At 40.2% G+C, this 18,374-nt stretch overlaps 1 protein-coding gene across 1 annotated transcript in view; it reads right to left on the bottom strand.

Annotated features, from left to right (window-relative positions):
* Positions 1-1,046: 1,046 nt before the first annotated feature.
* Positions 1,047-18,374, bottom strand: part of WDR70 (WD repeat domain 70) — a 150,207-nt gene continuing 132,879 nt past the window's right edge. The window contains exons 14-18 of the mRNA XM_054054495.1: positions 16,028-16,128; positions 14,582-14,661; positions 11,136-11,252; positions 10,589-10,751; positions 1,047-1,761 (exon numbers count right to left, since the gene is read on the bottom strand). Coding sequence (XP_053910470.1) covers positions 1,677-1,761; positions 10,589-10,751; positions 11,136-11,252; positions 14,582-14,661; positions 16,028-16,128 — 546 coding nt within the window. The 3' untranslated portion in view covers positions 1,047-1,676. The remainder of the gene's footprint in view (positions 1,762-10,588; positions 10,752-11,135; positions 11,253-14,581; positions 14,662-16,027; positions 16,129-18,374) is intronic.

Here is an 18,374-nt window from a genome sequence, read left to right as displayed (position 1 = left end):
CCATTTAATGTTTATTTGCTGAGGGGGGCGCAGCACAGGGAGATCTTTATCAGGTCTTGTTAACAACTGCTGCTCTTAATTTGGTACTGTTCTTCCCCTCCATTTAATGTCCATGTAGGTATCAAGTCCTTCATTCTACATATTACAGATGAAATTGTAAATTAAGCATTGATGTACTATTCTATGTAAGCATGAACTAAAATATTTTTACCAGGGACAGACAAGTTGTGAATTATTTACTGAAGTTCCACTCATATCAAAAGACTACACTGAGTGAAAGTAGCGGAAATATTTTGTTGTAGAAATGTCATGCCAATGCTGATTACACCTTCCGAAGTCAGGTTTAGTTTCTGCTAAAGTATAAAAATAATAATTGAAAAAGAAAAAAAAAGCTTGAAACAGGATATCATACAACGAAATAGTGATGCAGAACAATGCTTAAAGAAAAACCAACTAAGCTCTGCTGACTACCAGGACCACAGGCTTGAGGTTAAGAAGGTGATTAAGTGCTTTGCTAAATATAGCCTTCACAATCAATTCATAATTAAGAAAGCTTGATTGTTTATGAAGTCTGTTACTCTCTACTCTTACTGGAAATGCAGTGTTTGCTATACTGTGTATCATTATAATCACAATACTTAGCATATTATTATTATAATCACATTATAAATGCCTAAAACTAACCCAGGTTCCTTTCTCCTTCTCTAAAGGACATGAGTTTTAAATCTGTCCTTCACTTTATGATGAATTGCAGGTTTTGGTTAAACAATTAAAACTTCCAATATTTAAAAAACCACCATAAAAAGGACTCTTCAGAGAGTGTCAGGCAGGATATACGTAATTCCAGCACACAACAAAGTCAATGGATACTAAGACTTACCCTAACACTTATCAATACAAACTAGTAGGGGTAGAAAGTCCGAATAACAATCTTCATCAGCTAGGAAATAAACATTTTTATTATTTTTATTAAACTAGAATATGTAATTGTCTGTTCAAATTCCACATTGTTGAAAAACTACAAAATGTCTGTGATACGTGATATGTGATATGTGAGATATTACACACACTTAAAAGGACAATCATTCAAATAAGCACAGGCATTAGAAAATGTGTCTTCTAAAACACAGAACTGTGAACTGAATTGAAACTACTGTTAACACATAAATGAACTAAACTGGACTATTCCACATTAATTCATCTAAATAGAAGTGTAAACTTTGTTGTACTTGTAACAGAAGGGGTAATTTGTTATATCTTACCTAGAAAAAATAGAAAGGAGTCTGAGAAACTGTACTTATTTTATTCATATACTTAAAATCATTGAACATTGTCATGACACACATTTGTACGGTTGGCAGTAATTAAAAAAACACTTGGCAATATAATGAATTCACTGGAGTCCTATTTATAAAGAAATATATTTCACTTAAATCATGAAGCTAAATAACTCATACAGAGAAGAGTTCTTTGCACAATATAATTCATTCCTTATTACAAGATTCAGAAGCGGGATTACAATCCAGTGTAATACAACAATCCCCTCTTACACTGCAGCAACTTTCATGACCTGAAGTAATTTTTTGCTTTCCAACTGTGATCCGCTACCCAAAATAAAGAAATAAATGCTGCATTGTGTTTTAAATGCTCCAGAATTACTCTTCAAACCAAATTTTTCAAATTTTTCGTTTTTTCCACTCCGGCTTGTCTGTTTCATCATCTTCTGGTTCCACTTCTGCAAAAACTGTTTTTGGCTGTGTTCTAGAAAACATTTAAAAGATTAAAAGAATGGTAAGACTACGACTCTTTATCAGAAACTTATTAGACATGCACTAGACACAAATTGCATCCTTTCTATGTTTATGAACAGCATCCTAGACTTGCCCATTTCTCATTTTCAACATAAAACTATCAACCAATCTGCCAAGAAGGGAAGAATCATGCAGCTCTCAGGAGAAGAACACGCAAAACACACACACAAGTTTTGCAAGTATTATTTCCTCACCATCTCACAATCATTACTTGTGTACTCCATGAATAAAATTAAAATAGAAGAGAGGAACAAATTAATTCAATACAATGCTAGAAAAATGGAGCCACAGGTTTCTCTTTCCCTGATTTTAAAAAGGCAAAACTCCGTTTAGATACACTGTAGTATGACAGCAGCCAGTACGTAGACAGAACAGCTAAGCAAGGTCTCTGGCTTAGCCTGTGCATGAAAAAATAAGCTTCTTCCCCAGAGACTTTACCCAGCACTACCATAACATAAAAAGACCTAATGATCATCGTATGAGAACACAGTGTATCCTACAGTTAAGCCCGATGGTATCTATTCCTCCACTGTTTACTTGTATTTTAAATAACACTTAAACTTTATAAAAATAATTATTGATTATTTTTTAAACGAACACAGTATCAAGTAGCATTTCAATAAACTGTTTGGACATTCAGTTCCCCTGTTTTACACTTCAACCACTGCATGGTCCCCTTTTGCAACCTAATTCTGAGCACAGTCACTGTGGAGCTGAAACCACTGGATTTCTGAGTCTGGCTGTGCTCGGTTTCTCATTACAACAGATATGACAAAGTATAAAATACAGCCAAGGCAGTCATAATCTCATTAATGTATTAACTAATGTTTTTACAGCAGTCTAAGGATGTGAAGTACTATTATTATAACAACTGTTACTTGGCAGACTCTACAAAATGCATAAACCTTAAGAAAATTGTGTCTCCCTTACTTAGCACGTTGCCACTGACTTCAAAGAGTAATAGCAAGCCACGAGCCTCTAAAGAGCAAGGTTCTCCACTTGTTAAATATGTGGCACAAAATAGATTTAAAGTCACTAGAACTAGCCAAAGACAACGTTCCTTATCACAGGATCTTTCTATCAGCCTGCCTCCTCCTCCATCCTCCAAAAGTGCCATGGAGGTAAGACGTATACTAAGATGTTCCGGAGGTGGTACTACGGCAGTACTCTGTTGGCACATGGCCCCTGGGTGCAGGCTGCAGGTCTCATCACACCGAAGCAGATCTTGTGCCCACATGATGACCAACATTACCGGAAGTTAGAGATACCATTCCGCTCTCCATGGAAAGCAGAATTAAGATTAAAAAAATAAAAATCCAATTAAAAAATGCCATTAGGAAACAGTTACATGAAATCTACCTTAAGCGATCACTGAAGGAGGATGAAAAAGAAGAGAAAGAAGAGAAAGAAGAAAAAGAAGAGGAAGAAGAAGAGGAAAAAGAGGAGGAAGAAGAAGAGGCGGAAGAAGAAGAGGAGGAAGAAGAAGAGGAGGAGGAAGACGAGGAAGACGAGGAAGACGAGGAAGACGAGGAAGACGAGGAAGACGAGGAAGAAGAGGAAGAAGAGGAAGAAGAGGAAGAGGATGAGGAAGAGGATGAGGAAGAGGATGAGGAAGAGGAAGAAGAAGGAAAAAGAAAAGGAAAAAAATCAGGCACCAGGGATGAAGACTTTATTGGCCAAAATACTGGACTTTGTTAGCTGATGAAGAGATGGAATGTATGCAATCTTTTTCTCAATTTCAGAACACATTGATGGCAGTTTATTTAGCTCATTTTAACTGTGTACCTTCCTTTTCCCACAATACATGAAAGGTATCTAAATGCCAAGTGACCACATCAGGTCAGTACAGAGATGCTTTCTAGTAAAGCACAACTAATCAAGTGTAAAACTATCATTCCTGACCACAAAACCTGCAACTGTCACAATTTTGACCGGAAACTTCCAACCAAGAAGAATTCATTTGTGAAACAAGCAGCAGAACCTACTTGTTTTCCAGGACAGGAGTGGCAGAGGGAAAAGTTATAGACTTCAGCTAATGTGAGTATGCTACTGTGCCCAGGAAAGCTGAGAGTGGGGTTGGGGGAGGGAAAAAAAAAGAAACTGCAGAATAATCTAGCAGTAACCAGCTAAAGCAAAAACATACAGAGGAAATCAAGTCTGCTTGCTATCTCATTTTTTATAATTAGCGTGAAATGGCTGTAGCCTCACTCAGCTCAGCTGAAATGTAAACTATTCCACCTCCACAAGCTACGCAGCGGTAACTGGGGCACCTAGGGTGACTCATATGCCTGACCATTTTAAAGACACAGGCACAGATAACACTGTTTTTGTTATAGCACTATCAGCAGTGATCTTCACATTTAAACACAAATTGTTCTGCTTAGAAATTGCACTTGCGATTATTAGTGCAGTAGGAGGTTGATGCAGGATTGATATTTATAGAAAAATTATTGAAACAGTTTTACTACTTCAAAGTATTTTTATTTCTGGGGGTGTAATAATACATGCAGAAAGATGTGTTCTTTTTCCCCGTCAACTTTCTCAATTTTACTTATCTGTAACTTAGAGTTTGTTAGAGACTGCCAGGGAGGGCAAAGTGGACCAACAGAGCTGGTTAATCTTCAAGGTCAGCCTGCTGAAAACACACCCCATCCATGCACAAAAATTGAAGTCTGGCAGAAGCCTCGTATTGATGTGCAGGGATCTCCTGACTAAGGTAACCCCCAAAACCCCTAAAAGGAAGAACACCCAGAAAGAAGGGAGAGCCTTAGCCAAGAGGAACAGGGGCATTACATGAACATACAGAAACGAAGTTAGGAGAGCCAAAGCTTAGCTGGAGTTGAAATTGGAAAGAAATATGAAAGGCAACACTATAGGTTTCTAGAGCTACACCAACAGCCAAAGGAATGATAGGGAAAATGTGTTTAGTGGGGCAGGTAACCCACTAATGTAGAATATGGATAAGGTCAAGATACTCAGTGCTTTTTTTTGACTCTGTTTTCCACAGGGTGGTCTGCCCTCAGGTGTCCAGGGACCCCTACGCTACCAGCAGAGTCTTCAGAAGGAGGGAGACATTACCAATAGAAGAGGAAGCAGAGACAGGGTTCATTGGACACAATACATATCCATGTGATCAGATGGAATGGATTCAAAGGTACTGAGAGAGATGGCCAATGTCATTGCAAGGGCACCCTATCATCTTCGAGAGGTCATGGCTATTGAGAGAGATTGTCAATGCCTTGAAAAGACAAGTATCACCATCCTTATGACGGGTAAAAGGAGGATTTGAGGAACCACATGATAGCCTACCAAACCTCAGACCCTGGGAAGAATATGGAACAAATATCCATGGGAGGTATTTCCAGGTACTTGAAGGACAAGAAGACGACAGGGAACAGCCAGCCTGAACTGAGCAAGGTCATACAAAGCCTGCCAATCAGACTGCTGAAACAGGCTTCCCAATGAGGTGTTGTGGAATCTCCATCCTTGAGGATATTCAGACTTGGCTGGGCAAGTCTCTGAACACCAACCTGAATCAAATTGGACCTGAACAACCTGATCTAAAACAACAGGCTTTAAGCAGTAAATTGGACTAAATGACCTTCAGGGGTCCCTTCCTACCCAAATTATCCTACAATCCTATGTTTTAACGTTACTGTCAGCAGAAGCCAGTATCTCATACACCGACAAATGCATTCCTATTGTGGGTTACACTAACAGGGTGCGAACAAATATCAGGAAAACAAATTACTATGACTTATTCATACAGTGTGCTTCTCCATATTTCAGCGGTTTCCAACACATTCAGGCATGCAGACCCCTAAATAATTTCCAGGGGCCACGTAGACTGCTTCAGAGTCTCCATAATCCCTCTAGTTATGGGTTGTTTTTTCTTAAGTTGCCTGACAGGGATCCAATAGAACTAGCTCATTGACATCTCAGGTTCATAGATTAGCAGCTAAAAAAGTACCACTGCAGCTAAACCAGCTGGAGATGTCAACTGTGTATCACAGCATGTGACTCACGTCACAGTAACTTTTGAAATTTGCGTTTATATTGCACCGAAATGGAGAAAAAAGACAAATTTCAAGCATGCCTGGAAACCAGAATGTCATAAAGGCTACTTCCAGACTGAAAAGTGAAGGTTTCAGCATCAGGCCTCTGTATTCCTTACCCCATCAACCAGCCTGACTTTTCTTCAACTCTCAGGAGCTTCCTTCTTAAAATTAATAATTTCAAAAAAAGATTTAGTTTAAATATACCAATACGTGGCAACAAAATCACTGTTACAAGCCATTTTGTTCAGTTCCATGTCTTCAACTACAGACACCCGAGCCACCACTCGGTTATGACTAACACTTCACATACTAGTCCTGCCACTCAGAAAAAGTTCAGTCAAAACAGCACAGCTACAGGCTGTTTCTTCAAGTCATTCTCTTGCCTGTGTCATAGAATCATGGAATCATAGAATAGTTTGGGTTGGAAGGGACAGAATCACAGAATCACAAGGTTGGAAAGGATCCATTGGATCATCGAGTCCAACCATTCCTAACACTCCCTAAACCATGTCCCTAAGCTCTTCATCCACCCGTTCCTTAAACACCTCCAGGGAAGGCGACTCGACCCCCTCCCTGGGCAGCTGTTCCAGTGCCCAATGACTCTTACTGTGAAGAATTTTTTTCTGATATCCAACCTGAACCTCCCCTGGCGGAGCTTCAGGCCATTCCCCCTTGTCCTGTCCCCTGTCACTGGGCAGAAGAGCCCAGCTCCCTCCTCTCCACAACCTCCTTTCAGGTAGTTGTAGAGAGTAATAAGGTCTCCCCTCAGCCTCCTCTTCTCCAGGCTAAACAAGATTAAAGATCACCCAGTTCCAACCCCCTGCCATGGGCAGGGACATCCCACTGGATCAGGGGCTGCTCAAGGCCCACCCAGCCTGTCCTGGAACACCTCCAGGCATGGGGCACCCACAGCTTCCCTGGGCAACCTGGGCCAGTGTATCACCACTCTCATCATGATGAAATTCTTCCTTATGTCCAGTCTAAATCTGCCCCTCTCCAGTTTATACTCGTTCCCCCTCGTCCTGTCCCCACAAGCCTTTACAAATAGTCTCTCTACAGCTTTCCTGTAGCCCCTTCAGGTACTGGAAGGTCACTATAAGATCTCCTCTGAGCCTTCTCTTCCTGAGGCTGAACAACCCCAACTCTCTCAGCCTGTTCTCGTAGGGAAGGTGCTCCAGCCCTCCGATCATCTTTGTAGCCTCCTCTGGACCCATCCCAACTGCTCCATATCCTTCTTACATTGAGGATTCCAGAAGTGGACCCAGTATTCCAAATGAGGTCTCCCAAGAGAGGAACAGAGGGGCAGAATCCCCTCCTTCGCCCTGCTGGCCACACTTCTTTTGATGCAGCCCAGGACACAGTTGGCCTTCTGGGCTGTGAGCGCACATTGCCATGTATGACAGCTCATGTCAAGCTTCTCATCAACCAGCACCCCCAAGTCCTTCTCTGCAGGGCTGCTTTCAATCACACCATCCCCCATCGTGTACTGAAATCAGGGATTGCCCCGACCCAGGTGCAGGACCTTACACTTGGTCTTGTTGAACCTCATGAGGTTCTCCCACTTCTCCAGCCCGTCCAGGTCCCTCTGGATGACATCCCGTCCTTCTGGTGTGGCAACTACACCACTCAGCTTAGTGTCAAGCAGCAATGACAAAGACCGCAAAACATGGGCAACATCACTGATCTGAAAGGTATTTTCTAAGAAGTCAGGTCTATCTTTATGGGGAGGGAAATTTCTGCCTCATCTTTCTTAGGGTGCAGAAGAGAGCTACATCTGTGCCTGATTAGGCCCTCAGCTACAATGCTTAGTAATTCCTGCAGATCCTTTAGAGGGACATCTCAAGTCATTATAGTATCTCCGTACAGCTGTGTTAAAACAAACAGCTCACAAAGAATGTAATTTTCAAACATTTACAACTGATGCCTCAAGTTCCTTTCCTGTAGTTCTTTACTTGAAATCTTCAATCTGTCCTTCCTTTCCTTTCACTCCACTGGAACAGCTCTTGCCAAGGGCTCTAACAAGCCTTTTCCTGAAAAATCTCAATATCTTTTCTTTATCCTCATCCATTATGACTTTTCCGCTGTGCTGATTGCTTTTTTTTTTCTGACACTTTATTCACAATGGGCTTCTGTGACATGTCATCTTCTGATTCAGCATGTACTTATTATCATCCCCAGTATTCCTTTCAGCAGCATCTGTTTTCTTGCCCATCCTTTGGCCTCTTATATACTTACCTCCCCTTTTCTGACTAAAATTTTAGAAGAAACAGAAAGGTCAGGCTAATGATAACAAGCTTGAAAAAAATTTCAACTGATGTAATGTAAATTACTATTTGGCTTCAAGAATAAACTCAGCACCTCTGACTCCAACAAAAAGGCAATATTTTTACATATACTGGTCAAGCCATCAGCAAAAGTCACGTGGCATGTACATCTTCTAAAGATTATTGAAGTGAAAATACAATTGAAAAAGCATGAAATTTGTTATCTGATTTAGAATGACCCACTCAGTGCAAACTGTGACCAGCGGAAACCTAACCCAGTCATCACACTCAGGTATAAAACCTCTGATCAACCAGAAAAAGGGCATTTCTTAGTATTCTGCATAATTACTTAATAACCATCACTGAGGAGAACTAACTAACTAAAAGTTTAGACATTTTCTTAAGAAGGAAAACGAAAATCAGCAAGTGAAGAACCATCTATTACACAACACAAACCAAAAGCCTTGTCAAACGAGATATATCAAGCGGGTAGTTTTATACTCAATTTAAGTGAAAATTTACTACAAGAAATGTGGAAGAACTGGTAGCAAAGAAATAAAGTAGTAGAAAGAATAAACACTATTTAAAGAAACAAAATCTACTGGATGCATGTTTTTTTAGGTATTATTATTATTAATGCTCTGAGTAGACTACATCTTTAAGTCAAGCTTTTAAAGGAAGGATAACGGCATTTTCACTGGCATGAGATTTATCAGCCGACAAAGCCATGAAGGCAGCATGTTGTTGGCTGCAGTCCAATTCCCCCACATACATATCACCGTCTGGTGTGTAAGTTAATAGCAGTCTGGACTTGCATCCTCCCCACTTCTCAGCCAGCTCTCTTCTTCCCCTGCAGCTACATCTTTAACAAGAAACTGTAATGAGATCCGCCCACCTGACACAGTAAGCCTTCTGTAATACAGCTATGTTTTAAAACTTTCATGTCTACTACATTGCAGGTGTCAGGGATGAAATTTAATATACAACCAATTAAGTTACTGAGCCAAAAATATACTGAGGTATCTATCTACCTGATGGAATGTGCGATTGTATTTACTTTTCAGAATGGATAGTTGCATATCTCAAATAAAACCAGATGCCTACACAATCAAAGTATATCCCATCCCTAACAAGCATTAACTCTCAAACAATTGCCATACTCATTAATTACCCAGTAAAAGTCAGGCTGGGTTGCTGGCTTTCTCAAGCTGCCTTGGAACAGCTATTCAGTTATCTTTGCGAACGCACAGGTCAAGTCAGAAAACAAGTGTCACCACTTGAAGCAGCCAATGATTCTTAATAAACTTCGATATACTGGGAAGAATTGGTCATTGTTTTACTAAAGAGCTGACCACTATAAAGAAAGTACAGTCATTAAAGTACTAATGAAAGTACAACTGAGGAGACAGAACACTGGGCTGCTAACAAGAAAAAATAGTTTGTTATTGGTAGACTGCTCTGTGTGCATTATTAGAGCTCTTCAAAACCTTTTCCTTATGCATTCTGAAAATACTACACATATTAGATTATTTAGTGCAACAAAGGCATGAATATTGATAACAAAGTGTGAAAATTCTAGTAACTTTTAAACCAGTAGTTTCTGTTCATTAGTAAGAAATGCATCTATTCTGTCATTATTGTAGTACTATTGTGAACGTATTTACTTAACAGCTTGAAATCTATTTATTTTTAGAAAAAAAAACCTTTGGTAAAAGCATTATAGAGGCATATTGAACAATTTTCATTGTAACACATGCAAACAAATGCACAGTCACATACACAATTTAAACTGAGTATGTTACGATCTGTGGGATTTTCAAGATTTTATGACCATAATTTTGATCAGGCTCTTCAACTTATGTAGCGACAATTAAGCACTTATTGCTCTACGTTCAGTTCTTGATAGGACATATTATCAGTGCAATTTTTAATATTGCTATACTTTTAACACCAAGTTAATTCAAGCCAGCACTCAGGCCATTAAGCAGGAAAAAAATCAAATATAAATTTATGGCATTTGAGAATTCAACTAAAATAAGATGTCAAAACACCAAGAAATATTTTGAAAGTTTAACCTAAGAATCAGTCAGACCTAAGGGGCCTACTGGAAAACTTACCATCCCAGTTTGTCAGTAGGACAGTACCTTATTAAAAGGTATACTGCAATTTCAAACACTGATTTGGAGAAGATCCTAAATTCTAATCAACCTAGCTTTAAAATAATTTCATATCACTAGCACGTATAGTTTCAAAACGGAAATGTCAATTTTAAACAGTTCAACTTCCTGAAAACTCTTTATCATCATAGAAGAGTATGGTATATTCTTGGTTTACATAACCGTCGCAGCAACACAGAAAAGGCAAAGACTGCCATTAAAAATGAGTCTATTCTATTTTTAGAGAATTCCCACCAGCCTCCAGAAATATTACTTGTATTTTTTACTTGTTTCCTTACTTAGCATATGCTGGAGCCACCCAGTATGGATTCTCCTCCGCTTCCTTTGCGTGACGCAAAATCGCCTCTCGCGGGTTGCTATCATCTGTCTTATCCAGCGCAATATTCTTGACTATATATGATGACAAGGTGCCTCCATGAGTTCCAACACGCCCACCGCGACCTGTAGTAAAAAAAACCCAAAAGTTTCTTCTATAAAAAACTCTAAAAAATAAACAAAGAAAGGTTGTGTTGTGTCCGTAACAATGATCTGATACAAAAAAGTTATTTAATACTATAGAGCTAACAATGTAGCTCTAATTTAGAGCTGCATTTATTTAAATGTTTTGCTGATAATATAACTTACAGTAAGTCACTGTGATTATTAATTTATTCCAGGCAAGCACTCTAATCAAAGACCAACATCTTACAGTGCTGGACACTACCCATACATATGTAATAGAGTCACGACCCAAAGAAGTTTGAATGCAAATCCTGACAAGTGAAGAACCCAAGCATGACAGTCCCCCTGGCATGTGACAGTCTGAAATTATTATGCCTAGATTACCTGGTCCTGCTACGGGAGGTTCAGGTTTGTGAGACTTCATGGGGTCCAGCCTATCCTTCTCCAACTGTTTCCTGGTGCTTCGCTGTCGTGGTTCACGGAACATTGGAAGTGCGTGGGCTGAAGGTTTACATTTTGGAGAAAAAGAAATGTTAGAAATTCCACATTCTTTTTAAGATTTTAACTATAAAGACTGAGATTCTTTCTTGCAACGGAAAAAGTGGCAGAAGCAGCCTCCCAGTTCTTCTGTATTCAAGTGGTGGTTTACAGAGGTATATTTTAGAGGGATTCTGTCTGCTGAATTTTTTAAAGATGAAAGCAGTCAGATTGCCAGGGTTCCTTCAGGCAGGACCCTTTTATCTGAAATACTGTTTGCATAGTTTATGCATATTTAATTTATTCCCCTGTCATTCAGTTCTCAACATTAGCATTGTGACCAAACAGCTGCTCTTTTCTGAACTTTCCATGTTTCTACAGATTTCTAATACTTTAGGAGTATTAAGCATTCTCAGATCTGAAACAGAGAGGGGTGGAATCCTTCAATGACCCACAATGTAATGTTTCTGCAACTGAAGTCACAATCATGTCCTTTCTTAAACTATGAGGTTAATCTCAGTTGGAAGAATATCCCTAACAAGTAATCTGTCTAAATTATCGGGATTTAAAACTCCTGTTTCTGCATAAACCTGCTACTGTAATGGTTTTGGTCCACTCAGACAAGAGACCCATTTGACCACAACACAGAAACACTATGTTAAGGGACACTGTTTCCTTGTTCTCACGTTCAGGCGTGCTGATTGCTGCTGTCCCCCAAAACGTGGGCAATTGTATTGGGGTCAAAACACCCAACAAAGACAAAACCCACCAAAGCAAATCTTAAATTTAGTGGAACTGGCTTGATATTGAATAAGAAAATGGAAGGCAGCATCCAGCCACCTATCAAGTTTGATTTTTCAGCATATTCTGGAAGCCTGCTCAATTTATTAGACTGAGTGAAGTCACAGCCAGGTGACAGAGCAGTAGATCTTTGGAAATCAATGTTTAGGTTTTGTTTCTGCAGATTTCATTAAGTATGAAATGCCTGGGACAATTTGCTGGCAAGCACTAAGCTTGATTGGTTTGCATAGAGCATCTAAGATGACTAATGCACAGATCCAAGCTTTTACCATTCGTAGAGTCAAGGTTGCCTAAGCAAAACTCAAACTGCCTACTCCAGTGTTTTAATAATTAACACCTAATCCCTCAAAACAACATTTCTGCATTTTAAATAGCCATTACAGGCAATTCTGAGATTAAAAAGCAGCCAGAAGTCCAAAGTGAAAAAATAAAAACAAAAAGAGAAGGAGGAAATGAGGAAAAAGGAGTGGGTTTGCTTTGCAAGAGTGAATTTGGAGATCTCCAGTTCTTTCCAGTCCTACCTCTAAGCTTAAGACGTAAATTTAACCCCTGAAACATTTACAAAATATTCAACGAACTTAAAAATTTGCAAAGCAAATCTTTACAACATTTTTGTAAATGCCACTCAATACATACGTTCATTGGATTTTAAGCAGAAAGTTTCTAAAAAGTCACAAAAGCTCTTTACAGTATAAACCTTAACGACAGGGCACACAAATGATTTAGATAACACATCATGTGCTGATATAGTCAAGGGTGTAGTAAGGATGGATTGAGAAAAGCACCCAAAGGAGATCCCTGATCTTCGTCAGCTGCTACTTTACCCACTGCTACCCAAAAACAAGTTGGACATCTGCTGCACAGAGGTAAGCAGGAGACTGCTGCAGCTGGAAAGTACCTCTGATGGGAACCCAGAAGCAAAGGGCCTTGATAAGGGCCCAGTCACAAAGACTGCTCCGACTTTCTAAGCTTTCTTTTTGTTTATTACGCTGCCAAACAACTACTTTGTTCTACAGAAATGGTCCTAGCTATTTCTAGACCAATACTACCAAAAAACAGTGCTGAATTCTAATACCGTAGAGCTGCAAGAGGATGAAGAGAAGCAAGACAGCACAACTGCAGGACTGTTCTCAATTCAAATGAGAAAACACTATAAAGCACAATGCTAATGGGTAGGGACAAAATCTCTCAGCTGATCCCCTTGTTTCTTGGTAAAATTTGTCCTTGAGAAAAGGCAGATCACCAAACATTTCATAGTAACGATGATAACTTTTCCTTATGCATCAGTGAGCCTTAATAGGAACATAAGTTCTTATACAAGTATAACTCTGAGACTAGAGAGATATTTAAGCTATTCAAAACCCCACATAGAATCATAGAATGGTTTGGGTTGGAAGAAACCTTTACAGGTCATCCAGTCAAAGCCCTCTGCAGAAGCAGGGACATCTTCAACTACAGCAGGTTGCTCAGAGCCCCATCCAGCCTGACCTTGAATGTTTCCAGGAATGGAGTATCTACCACCTCTCTGGGAAACCTGATCCAGTGTTTCACCACCCTCGGTGAAAAAATTTCTCCCTAATACCTAGTCTAAACTTCTCTTCTTTTAGTTTAAAAACATCACCCCTTGTTCTATTGCTACAGGCCCTGCTAAAAAGTTTTTCCCTATCATTCTTAGAAGGCCGCAGAAGCTCTGACATTTTGGAGGTGTGTTATACATAGAAAATATATACCTTTCTGGTTGAGTAAGGCTACAAAACAATTCGTATGAAGCACTAATATCTCACACAAACAATCAATACTTAATGAAAGATTGCAACTTTTTAGAGAGGAAAATACATAGCTAAATGATCTGTAAAAGGCTTCGAACCTGAGAAAGAGCTGACAACGTGCACTTGCAGCCCAGAAGGCCAGCTGTATCCTGGGCTGCATCCAAAGCAGCGTGGCCAGCAGGGCGAGGGAAGTGACTCTGCCCCTCTATTCCTCTCTTGTGAGACCTCATCTGGAGTATTGTGTTCAGTACTGGAATCCTCAATGTAAGAAGGAGCTGGAGCAGTTGGAACAGGTCCAGAGAAGGCTACAAAGATGATCAGAGGGCTGGAGCACCTTCCCTACAAGGACAGGCTGAGAGAGTTGGGGTTGTTCAGCCTCAGGAAGAGAAGGCTCAGAGGAGATCTTATAGCGACCTTCCAGTACCTGAAGGGGCTGCAGGAAAGCTGGAAAGGGGCTGTTCATAAAGGCTTGTGGGGATTGGACGAGGGGGAACGGGTATAAACTGGAGAGGGGCAGATTTAGACTGGACATTGGGAAGAATTTCTTCACCATGACAGTGGTGAGGCCCTGGCCCAGGTTGCCCAGAGAGGTTGTAGCTGCCCCATGCCTGGAGGTGTTCCAGGCCAGGTTGGATGGGCCTTGGGCAGCCCCTGATCCAGTGGGATGTCCCTGCCTGTGGCAGGGGGGTTGGAACTGGATGATCTTTAAGGTCCTTTCCAACCCTAACTATTCTATGATTCCATGATTCCATGATGCTATAAAGATATATTTTAACTCCTTACGTGTTATAATGTAATCCTGCGTAAGAGTTTCTGCTTGTCTCTCTTTTCGTTTCGTTTTAACCACACATAACTTTGCTCCCCTAGGAGGAAACATAGAACAGTTCAGTTGGTCTCTTTATATCAAATAAAACCCATTTTTTATTCAAGACATAGTTTCAACAAAATTACATAGCACTTTAAATATTCATGAATGTGTGTATCTTTGCCTGTCCACGCAGATGTGAAGGAGGGTAGAGAGATTAGTGTTTCTGTTACAGAGCAGTTTATATGACATAAGGAAATAAGGGTGGAAGATTCATTTCACACTTCATTTATCCACAATACTTGCAGCGTGCACATTCAAAGTGCTCCTCTCCAAACATGGGCAATGATTTGCTTCTATTACTCTTCCTAAGCAGCAGAGGTGGCAATAACCTAACCAGAGGTCTCTGTAACACTGCAGAAGGAAAGACTGCATGACTCATGATAAGTACCAGAAAACAAACTGGGCACAAAATTGAGCTAGGGCTCTTGTGGTCTCTGCCTAGGAGACTCAGGCTGCCCTCTAGAGAGTGGCCCAAACAACGATATCAATTCTCTTGTTCTCTAAATTGACAAAGACCAGGGGAAAAAAACCTATTTCTGATAATCTTGTAAACCAGAATTTATCTTCCCACGCAAATGTCCAGGTCACAGTAAGTAGTCAGAAACTGTGAACTGTAACACAGTATGGTTTTGGATGCCAGTATAACAAAGATAAGTTTATACAGGGGAAGAACATCTTATTTGTATCACTCAGTATAGATGAAGTGCACATTTCCCCGCTGCTGACAGGAAGGAAGCACACCCCAGTTCTTCAGCCAATTCAGATGGTACAAGCCAGTTAATTGCAAAAGAAATATTTATAGACCAGTTAAGTCCTGTTCTTTTCATTCCAGGCTGACAAGTCACCTTCTGACGAATGAATACTACCTTTCCACTAGATGTACAGGCAAAAGCCACAGGTCGTGAAGACTAGCAGAACACTGGGAATGTGTTTCCTGAGTTTGCCCCACTCAAACTGGGTCTTCCAGTACTGCTTCACAGACACTGAAGTTCAAGCTAGCTTTTTAAACAAGGTTTTTACTCCAGGAGAAAAAAAAAAAGACAATAAAAAAGTATGACACTACATCACCAACTTCCTAGAGATCAGATGAAAGGTCAGTTATTCATACCGCAGCTTTCATGCAATTAAAGAATGAAAGTATTTTTAAATTCAGGTTAGAACAGCCAGCATACTGCACCATGAAAAGCCCAGGAGAAAATCTGCCACTTTCCAGAAACAAATTGTCGTTTTCTTCTTTCTACTGTTACTAAATAAAACTACAAAATAGGTTTTCTTGTATCTTAATATAATCATAGAATGATAGAATCAGGATAAATTTGGGGAAAAAATAGTGTTCTTAATCATTAATTATGATTACGTACCTCTGGCTTTTGACAGGATCATAATACACTTTGGCCAAACCATTTCCTGTACCAACCATGATCTGGTTCAGCTTGGGATGCCAAAGGCAACGCACAACACTCTGAAATAAAGCAACACGTTGATAGTTAGTTGGTCATTCATCTAGATCTTATAATTAATATTCACATAGCCAAGTAGTGGATCACAGTACAGCATGGACAAGCTTAAGCACATGAATGAATACGTGAATAAATAGAAGTTCCTCTGCAGAGCAGAATACATTGTAAAAGGAGTAACAAAACACGGATGTAGGCAGAGGAGGAAGTACAAACTGATGACAGCGTGATAACCAGTGGTTTCCCCAGACTAACTGCTCCAGAGACTTTCTGTGCATAATGGAAATGGAAAGTTAAAGGAGGATTTGAAGAACAATGAAGTGCTTCAGATATAGCAATGCAGGCCTGCATGAATTGGCCTTTTTATTTTTAATTCTTCCACTCTGTTCTTGACTTTATCTGTTTTTCCTTTCTTCTCACACAGTGCTGACCTTTCACATGCTGACTACAGAAACGGAGGAGTAGCTGATTTTCACTCTTGGTTCTTCCATCCCACAACACCCAGACAACTTGGTATTTGAAGCCAATGTCTCACATCTCTGTCACCCTTCTGGTCAGCAGAGAAACTAATTTTCAGACATTAAGAGTATTGTTCTTTTATAGACACAGTGTGGCTCTTCATGTGATTTTGAATCTCCATGTGATTGCTGTATTCAGTCTGATTCAGCAGGCAGCACAGAAATTCTGTAAGACTCGAGCTTCTTACTCAAGAGAGCCAAAGTAGTGGGTGCTATCTGCCACGAAGGACAACGCATCTTAACACAGACACCAAACATGCACGTGCATCTGACTAACTGGGAGCTTGAGGGGGATGATAGTATTTATTTTCCAGAGATAGTAATTCTTTCCGGTAGGCAGCCAGGCGAACATGAGTCAGCAGTGTGCCCAGGCAGCCAAGGTGGCCAAGAGCATCTTGGCTTGTGCCAGAAACATTGTGGCTGGCAGGACCAGGGAAGCGATTGTGCTCCTGTACTCAGCATTGATGAGGCTGCATCTTGAATCCTGTGTTCGGTTTTGGGCCTCTCAGTACAGGAGAGGCATTGAGGGGCCGGAGCGTGTCCAGAGAAGGGCAACGAAACTGGTGAAGGGGCTGGAGAGCAAGTCCTGTGAGGAGTGGCTGAGGGAACTGGGGTTGTTTCGGATAGAGAAAAGGATGATGAGGGGAGACCTTATCACTGTCCAGAACCACCCGAAAGGAGGCTGTAGTGAGGTGGGTGTTGGTCTCTTCGCCCAAGTGACAGGCAATAGGACGAGAGGGAATGGCCTCAAGTTGAACCAAGGGGAGGTTCAGATTAGATATTAGGAAAAATTTCTTCACCAAAAGGGTTATCAGGCACCTGACCAGACTGCCCAGGGAGGTGGTTGAGTCACCTTCCCTGGCGGCATTTAAAAGACAGGTAGATTAAGTGCTTAGTGATAAGATTTAGTAGTGGACAGGTACAGTTGGACTCCACGATCTCAAAGGTATTTTCCAACCTAGCGATTCTATGATTCTATGATTCGTTAAATGGATATTGTCCAGGACTGAAGACAAGTCTTAACAGCGTGCTCAGACGTAATAAATGTATCAAACAGAATGCAATATCATGTTAGTACTTCGCTGAACAATGCTTGTTTTTCTGGCTCTTCTTCCCCTCAAGATTACTACTAGTCCTTTCTCAAAAAACAGGAATAGACTCTTCTCAAAGTCAATCAATAATTCAGTAGTCAAACATTATCATCCATCATTAATGTATCTCTATATATACCTCTTTTACATAATACAGCACATGCAATTCACGAAATTGTAATCTCTAATGTCTTAACACGAGAAATATAACAAAGCTAAAATATAACTAGGGCTGTAATACAGGCCTATAATTTGGGAGACGAGAATCATCTAATCTGGAAGAGATTACGTTATGTGTCAGCTCTAGTGACTCCTGAATCACTTCCCATTTTGTGTTCCATACTACTTTTTACTTGGTCCAGATCCCATTTTTTTTGCATGCTATAAGGCACATAATATAAACACTACTAGAAAAAATTCTGAAGCCCACTCAGCCGCAGTGATTCAGAACTTCATTTTACTACAAAATGATGGATGACTCTCTTGTGAGCTGTCTTTCTGCTTTGTGTTCTTGTTTAAGAAGAAAAATGGAGTGAGATGAGTTTACATGAATCAACTGACCATTCCTTATAAGGTTCCTCTGTAAAACATCCTCCTTTTACACAGATACACATACAACATTATACCTTCCCATCCACTTAC

This window comes from Cuculus canorus, chromosome Z (genome assembly GCF_017976375.1).
Source record: "Cuculus canorus isolate bCucCan1 chromosome Z, bCucCan1.pri, whole genome shotgun sequence".
Taxonomy (NCBI): domain Eukaryota; kingdom Metazoa; phylum Chordata; class Aves; order Cuculiformes; family Cuculidae; genus Cuculus; species Cuculus canorus.
This window is presented reverse-complemented; position numbering and strand designations above follow the sequence as displayed.